We start from the raw sequence: 8,539 nt of genomic DNA on the forward strand, positions 1-8,539 counted from the left end.
AAAAAATGTTTATGTGTGTGCGTTTTAGAACCTGAGTGAGAGTAACTACACACCGCATCCTGAGGTGTGCACTTTAAGGTAGTTTGCTGAAGTCCGCATGGGAACAAGGTGTATTGCTACACTGGATGTGGTCATTTATAGCATATACAGTAGATGCACCTCAAAGCACATAGCAACACTCACTGAGAATGAACATACACACACATTGGGGGGGAGACTGGCTGATGCCCTCATTTAGATGCATGTCCTTCATGGGCACGCTCCCAGACATATGCAAAGTGCTGCAGTGCCTCCTCCACATGTGCACACACTCGCGAACACACAGACACTAGTGGGCATTTGGAGAGCGCATGTGTGGCTGTTCCATATGCATGTGGCTGTTTTGGCCTCCCTCCCTGGGGCAGGACCTCGGGGCTCCGCTGGAGAGCAGGGTGATGGTGCAAGAGTCCACTTCAGGCCGAGTGCGTGTTTATGTACACGTATCCGTCAGTCCAAGGTGGAGAGGGAAGCAGCCATTAGCATTTTGTTGATGGTGTGTGTGTGTGTGTAAATGCCTGCCGATTTAAGTGAAGGGGTGAGAGAAAGTATGTGCCAGCTCATTTCTTAGACCCACATTTAAAAAGTGCCAACACAACTCCAGGCCTGTGCATGAGAGTGAGTGGAGGAAAGTGTTTGTATCTGTAAAAGTGCAGCCATGTGCAGGGATTGAATTCAAAAGGTCAAACAAAAAGGTTTACTGCACATGCATCTCGTACACTCATGTTATGTTTTGACTATTGATCCAAATATTGTTTATTACATCACAAACTTATTCAACTTGCATTATCATGGACATAAAGATGATATGGAATAAAGCTGAAACAATTAGTCTGATGATTAAGAAGTTTCAGTCTAAGTCTAAAAATGAAAGCACCAATTCAATTTATTATCAGAGTCATTCAGTACAAATACCAAACCACACGTTTGCTGCTTTCCTCTGTTATATCATATTAAATTGAGTATTCTTTGGTTTAGGACTACTAGTTTAAAGACACCAACTTGGATTCTGGGAACCTTTTCCCATTTTCTGGCATTTAACAAACAAGAAATGTAAAAATATGGATGGAATATTAATTGCGGTCCGATCTCATACTTTTAAAAAGTTGATATTAATTACTTTTTGCCTGTGTGTCGTAGGTGTAGTTGAGGTGGTGAAGGGCATGCAGGAGCTCGAGCTGTGTCCTGATGTGGAGACTTTATCCAACTACATCCTCCCTGTCTTCCCCAGCATGGAAGCAGCTCGACAGGCCCTCAAGGTAGTGTGTGTGTGTGTGTGTGTGTGTGTGTGTGTGTGTGTGTGTGTGTGTGTGTGTGTGTGTGTGTTTTCACATGTGATGTGGCCAATGTGTATTTAAGAAGTTGTTGCTGACTTAAAGGTGATGTTTATCTGTTCAGGATGCAGGCATCTCTTTGGATTCGGAGGGCTTCGTGTCTTCAGAGGTTCGCTCGGTGGCTGTTAGCAACCTGGCCGAACTCTACACCATACGTAAGCCTAAATATACACACACACACACACATACACACACACACACACACACACACACTCTGACACATTCCAAAGAAGCTCTACTGCATCTTGAGCACCATCATCATAAAAATCGCTACTTTGCCTGTGGGCTAATTGGACACACACACACACACACACACACTTGCTCCTTCTCTCTCACATTTGCCCACTTACTCCTCTGTGCTCATCAGGCCTTTTAAGAGATTAGTCTGTGTGAATATGTAAAGAGCGAGAGGCGCCTGGACTGGCAGAAGGACGGGATAGAGAAGGCTGTTAAATAATGGATGACTCTTGTTTTTTTTTTTTTTCCGTCTTTCATCTCGTTTTAGTCTCAAAACTCCACATCGTTTTCACAGACAACCCTCTGTGTCCCGAATGGATTCCCCCCCCCCTCTCACATTAGGACAGTTTTCATATATTTCTCCCCGCTATGCACTATTGAAATTAACACAGCACACCCTCAAAAAGTAAGTTCATCGAGCTCCTTTTCTGGTCGATATGACAGTAAATTGAACAATCTTTTGACTTTTGGTCCCATAAATCAAACCTTTGGAACTGGAAACTGGTCAGGGCCATTTTCCACAAGATTACAAGTTTAATTTAATAATCAGACTCCCACCACTGCCCCTTTTACCAAGTCCAAAAGTCAATTAGTAGAATAATCAATAATGATGAATAGCAGCCCTGATCAGTCCACATGAAGACTTTCTTTACTTTCATCACTCATCAGTCCGTCTCCTCTCTGTTTCCAGTGTCTGATCCCTCCTGCCCCTCCATGGACCTCAGTGTTTTCCGCGGCAGCCTCATCCTGGGCTTCAGAAAGTGAGTCAATTAGCCGGTCGTCTATTTACGTCTTAATGTGTTCTCCATCATTTGATATTCCATATTTCTCCATATTTTGCCTCATAACTCCTGACTGGCGTTTCAGGGAGGCCTGTAGCACTATGGAGGTCACTGCGGCATATGTTATGACGATGACATGTGCAGCCTATCACACTGTGTGTGTGTGTGTGTGTGTGTGTGTGTGTGTGTGTGTGTGTGTGTTGGCAGGCAGGCAGCTGCAGGGAAAAACACTCAATCTCTCTCACACACGCATACACGGCTGCCTCATACATATGGAGGCAGTCATCGCTCAGCTCTCGCCCCAAAGCACCGTGGGAGATATGTAAATTAGCAGATGCCCACCACTGGCCCTGATGCCCGGACCCCGTACTGATCTCACTCTCTCTCTCTCACACACACACACACACACACAGAGTTAGCCTTAGGACCAGGACCTGACCCGTGGGCTTTTGGTGAAGGGGTGTTTATGAATATTTACAGTTTAGCACTACACGCCCACACGAAAACACTCCGGCCCCTGAGCGATGCTGGAGGTGAGTCAAAGAGAAAAACGCTGAGTTGTCTGCAGAGACCAAAGTTATTTCTTCCACTAAAAAGCCTAAATCCTCTCTTGAGTTTAACTTTGAACTTTCCATTCAGTCAATACATCGCTTGTTGTAACTGATGTGTTAACTAACTCAGTGGATGTTGATGATTTATCTAATATTAAGGATAAAGAAAAGATTATTTTTTTTCAAGGAAAACATGGGTAGTAACAGAAAATGCATGATTGCATATTGAGTTTTAGCTTATTTCACAACCCAAAATAAATGTTTTAAAAAATGTATTTATTTAAAGTCAGTGTATTCACAAATAGTTTGTCCGTCTATTTCATTGCGTCTGAATCCGCTCCCTTTCCTCTATTTGCTTTGCTCTCATTGCATTAACACACACATACACACACCTACACACTCCTCCTAACTGTTAGGTTGCCTGACAGGGTCATAATTGGGCTTGTCACTTGGGGGGAGGGGGGGTGGGTGTGTGCGTGCCGTGTCATTGCAATGCGGGACCTGCCCCTGTCAAAGACAAGGTCAGGGGATAATTTAATCATTAAAGACCTCTTCTTCTCTCTCCTCCTCTCCACCAACTAGCTGACAACGCCAAAAATGTAACACATTGTCATCATTTAGTGTGTGCGTGTGTGTGCGTGTGTGCGTGCGTGCGCACGCGCATCTTTTGAAGCTTCCCAGGCTTTTGTACTGCCGTCTCTCCTCTCTTGTACTGTTGGCTTGAGAGAGTCAAACTGAAAAATCTGTCAGATAATTAACTAAACTCATTAATTTCAAATATTTATGAAGTGTGTTTGTATACAATAGATTTTTTTAAACTTCCGTTATATTCTCACTGTTTAGAATTAATATTCACATCCTATTGAAATAAGTGCAGCTAGAATATAGATTTAAATCTGTAGTTCACCAACTGTACAAAGTTCATTGACGGTACAAGCAATCAATAGCAAAGAGAGCTCAGTCCAGAGACGTTTTGCTATATTGTGATTTGAGAACTTTAGTGTGATGGTTTATGGGGAAAAATGTCAGAAACAGAGTTTGTTTGGCTTGAAAGAACGATGGAGAAAGACATGGAAGAGGAGGATGTGGATGTACTTTCAGAAATGTAGATGTCCTTTTATGTTTTGTGACCTAAAAGCAAAACGTACCCTCACTTATGAGCAACTTGCACATTTACCCTGACACGTTGGAGTCTCGTTAACCCGCTGAGGGCGCATGTCGACCGGGTGCTCATGTCTTGTCCTCTACTGCCCCCTGCAGGTCGTCTGATGTGGAGAGCATGGTGAAGGTAAGACGCGATTGTGCCCACAGTGTTCGAGTGTCTGGAGAACCATAATTGAACCAGCAGGATTATAAGAATAGCAGTGGCTAAAAATGATCCAGAAAAAGAGCCTACATGGAAAAAAGTAAAAAATAAAACAAAAAGAGTGTTTAAGGCATTAGATGAATCTTGAGCGGTCTATACAGTATGATGGCTTATTCCTCACAACAGAACTGCTACACACAAGTTATATTTAGGAAGAATATACAATATGACAAATACCATCTGCTGCCTTTTATCCAAATCTCCGTGTGGCACACTGAGCATATGAATATAGAAGAGTTTAGGATGGTTATTTAGATTTAAAGATACTTTATTCACCTTCAGGGTTCAGTTTTAGGCAAGATGGTTTGCAAACATAAAAACACAATTAGTTCATACACATCCTTTGAATTTAACTTACTACAAAATGTAGTGGTTTTAGACTTAATATAAAAAAAGATATATTAAAAAAATAAATGTTTAGGATGAGATTTTCTATCGCACAATTTAACTCCCAACCCTTTCTGTGGTGGCGGTGTTCTTACTCTACTTTTCTCATTTTTTTTCTCCTGTGAGTGTTTAAAGTAAAACCGGTCAAAGTAAAGTGTGTGTGTGTGTGTGTGTGTGTGTGTGTGTGTGTGTGTGTTTATTTATTTACCTTATTTTTTATTTTCCCAGATTACTGAGCTCTTGTACAAAGATGAGCGTTTCTCCAAAGGAAACTCCAAGGCTTCAGGTAAGCAAACATTTCTACCACCAGAAGGGGTGTGTGTGTGTGTGTGTGTGTGTGTGTGTGTGTGTGTGTGTGTGTGAGAGAGAGAGTGAGAGTGTGTGATCTATCGCGTATCAGAATTCAAACTTGCAGACTGCAGTCTCTGTCTCAGTCAGCTTCCAACTATAATTCAGAAAGATGCCCAGTGTGTTTGTGTGTGTATCTGTGTGTTTATGTTCAGTCTCGGTAGCAAAATACTGCTGACCGGCCCACTTCTCGTCATGAAGCCTGTGTGAGTTGATGTCCAGGTGTGTGTGTGTGTGTGTGTGTGTGTGAAAGACCTGCTCTCTCCGTCTGAAGAAATAGAGCCTGTCTGCTGCTGACAGAGCGCTGAGTGGTTAAAAGTGTTTGTGTGTGTGTGTGTGTGTGTGTGTGTGTGTGTGTGCGTGCGTGTAGGGAGTTGAAGTAGGGGGAAGCTGTCAGTGCCAGCCATCGCACATTCACTCACACTCCGGCCCAAAAGCAGCCTCTGTCAGCAGAAAAGAAACACAAACACACACTCTGCAGAGGTTACAGAAAAATAGTATAAATGGATGCAGTGACTGACACGGTGGCAAATTTAATTTATTCCCAAGACAACTGCTCACTGTGTGTGTGTGTGTGTGTGTGTGTGTGTGTGTGTGTGTGTTTTCGTTTCCGTCCCCTCCAGAAGCGGCATCTTTCTTCATGTACAATTTGATCGACAGCATGTCAGAGGGGGAGGTGCAAACACAGGAAGACAAACTGAGAAAATACTTCAATCAACTACAGGCTCAGGTACACACCCACACACTGATGTTACTGAAAACAAACACACATTCATACACAGCTTATATATCCAGTTCATTCATAACTGTCCTGCTTTAAAGGAGCTTACTCACTGTGATCTGAGATGATTTGCAGTGTGTAATCAGACTCTGATTATTCATGACGCACGCACGCACGCGCACACACACACACACACAACAAGACACATGACCTCCCCCCTGCGCTCCATTTCTGTTTGGGACAACCAGACATGTTGTGGCAGATGACATCATGTTTTACACTTTTGGCTAAAGGTCACGTCTTAACTGGCTGTTTGGAATTTCCTGGTCCAATGTGGATTTACTGAAAGGTCAAGTTGTAAAAAACAATCCAGTGAACATTTCATATGGCCGAGCTAATCCTGACCTGCACATTCATAAAATGATATCTTTCATCATCTAAGTCAGGACCATGTGGAGTTTATAGACACTAAAGTACCAGAAAGCAGAACTACACCATAATCATTTATTAGTTTACATGCTGGAAACCAGGAGTCATAACTTAGCAAAATAAACTTCATCATTTTACTGTCTGGATTAAAATTCGCTCCTGGTATGTTTGTATTTCCTCAAAAGCATTAAAGTTGGGTTAAATTGTATCTAAATCGTATACAAGCACAACAAATGTAACAGCTTCAGCTCCTATTGAATCTTTTTGTGAGCTGATGGATGGTTTGATGGATTTTCTCCCTCTTGTTCCTCTTCAGAACGTAACCATTTCAGGAAACATCTACAGAGGCATCAAGAACCTTCTGGAGTCCTACAACCTCCCAGAGCTCATCAAGGTACAGAGCTGGATCTGAGATGTAGATCACAATGTCTGAATGCAGTATTACTTACTGTCATCATAGAACTTTGAGACTATTGAGAGTCACTTGAGAAAGGCTTCAGTAGAGTAGATAAACTCAACAGCCAAAGGCACAATATGATGATGTATTTTTAATACTTGTATTTTTGTACAGTTGCCCTAATGTAGAAGTCCAATATTAACTGTGTGTCTGTGTGTGTGTGTGTTTCAGGATGTGGTTGCTTTGGTGGACCCCACAGACCGAGTGTCCAGTAGCTCTGTGTCAGCTTTTACCCGTGTCACTGTAAGTAGGACAGTGTGGAAATTAGTGTGAAAAATGCTATGAAATGCAACATAATTCATTGTTAATGTGTATGTTTATCTTTTGGGAAATTTGTATTGCTTGAACTTTGCTTCACATTTGAATTTGCAAAAGAAAAAAGAGGAATAAAACACACAGTTTGCCTCATCGTTTCCTTTTAATGTGTGTAATCTTGTGAGAGAACTCTGTTGTCTATTAGTACAAACCCATGTACACATGAGGTCCTGTGTGTATGTTTTGGTCATGTACATGTGTTTAACACCTCTGTCTCCATCAGGGAATTGAGGGGAAGGTGTTGGCACTTGAGAAGAAACTGTCCGAACTGAAAGCGGAGAGCAAACCTTTGGGCGTTGTTCTCAAACAAGCCATCCAGACGCTCTGTGCTGAAGAGGTAGGATTTGTTTGGATGCCTCGGTCTTCACAAAACCTCTTCTTTTTCTTGAAACGAGTTGCTCCGTCTGTGAGTTTAGTCCGTGTTTCTTTTCTGAGAGTTTTGTTGTCCCATCAGAACCTGCAGCACGCCCTTGAGCTGAAGCAGGAGCACGAGGAGGAGATGACAGCCGGCGGCTACGCCATCCTCATCAACCTGTGCTGCCGCCACGACAATATGGAGGAGGCGCTCAACCTGAAGAGGGAAATGTGAGTGAAGCAGGACACACACACACACACACACACACACAATGTAGCTCTGCTACCAGTAGTAGGCCATTAAAGTTTAACTTGAGTGGTATTAGGGGAGACATTAATGCAGAGTCCAGCCGCTCTGTTGACTTGTTAAAACAGAGGAAACTCTTCCCTTCCTCCCTTGTTTCACTCCCCACTTCATCAGACTGAAGTCTTAACAGGAGAGTGTACAACAGATGAGTTGCATTACTTCAAGTGGAATACATTAATCTCGTCTCTCCTCTTTGTCTCGGTCTTTAGGAGCCGCAAGGACTCGTCAGTCGTGCTGGATCCCAGCAAATACATCACACTGGTCAAGACCCTCTCGAAGAATGGCAAAGTGGAGGGTAAGTTCCCCAAGGGCTGCAACTACATTTTGTTATTGATCAGTCTGTCTTTTTTATTTTTATTTATTTAGTCATAAAGCCTCAAACCACAACAAAAGTTCTCGGAGCCAAGGGAACTTCTTCAAAAGCATTTTTTCTTGAAGGATTGAAAACAATTGATCGATTACCAAGAAAGCTCTTAACTTTGTGTTGATTGACTTATCGGTTAATCGGCTATTCCCACCAGCACTTCCTCACTATGTTTTCTCTGACAGTAAGCTGGATCAAAGGAGATCATGCCTGAACCCCAAAAGGCCCACATATGTGTGTGTGTGTGTGTGTGTGTGTGTGCGTGTGTGTCACCAACTCTGTCACAATCCGTCTTTCTCCCTCCCTCAAACCACATTAGCCGGCCATTTTCAGAATGCTACGGTGGGTTTCCTTCAGCCCATCGAAGACCCAATTACCATCAGCTTTGCCGCTCTGCTTTTTGCACACAATGACAGGCAAAACGTTTCCCTTGTCTGTCCTCGTCTCTCCTCCCCGCCCCTCTCTCCGTCTTCGTCTCTGTCTCTCTACCTGACCCTCTCTCCCCCGCCGTCTCGAAGCATGTCATTCTCTCATTCTCCACCCCCCCCCCC

General features: G+C 43.1%; 1 protein-coding gene across 1 annotated transcript in view; it reads left to right on the forward strand.

The window, feature by feature from the left end:
• Positions 1–8,539, forward strand: part of lrpprc (leucine-rich pentatricopeptide repeat containing) — a 47,102-nt gene that overhangs the window by 8,564 nt on the left and 29,999 nt on the right. The window contains exons 12-22 of the mRNA XM_031872511.1: positions 1,177–1,295; positions 1,435–1,525; positions 2,299–2,368; positions 4,201–4,228; positions 4,922–4,979; positions 5,665–5,771; positions 6,508–6,585; positions 6,820–6,891; positions 7,187–7,300; positions 7,418–7,548; positions 7,834–7,919. Coding sequence (XP_031728371.1) covers positions 1,177–1,295; positions 1,435–1,525; positions 2,299–2,368; positions 4,201–4,228; positions 4,922–4,979; positions 5,665–5,771; positions 6,508–6,585; positions 6,820–6,891; positions 7,187–7,300; positions 7,418–7,548; positions 7,834–7,919 — 954 coding nt within the window. The remainder of the gene's footprint in view (positions 1–1,176; positions 1,296–1,434; positions 1,526–2,298; positions 2,369–4,200; positions 4,229–4,921; positions 4,980–5,664; positions 5,772–6,507; positions 6,586–6,819; positions 6,892–7,186; positions 7,301–7,417; positions 7,549–7,833; positions 7,920–8,539) is intronic.

Source organism: Anarrhichthys ocellatus, unplaced genomic scaffold (assembly GCF_004355925.1).
Source record: "Anarrhichthys ocellatus isolate YVR2014 unplaced genomic scaffold, GSC_Weel_1.0 scaffold3, whole genome shotgun sequence".
In the NCBI taxonomy this organism is placed as follows: domain Eukaryota; kingdom Metazoa; phylum Chordata; class Actinopteri; order Perciformes; family Anarhichadidae; genus Anarrhichthys; species Anarrhichthys ocellatus.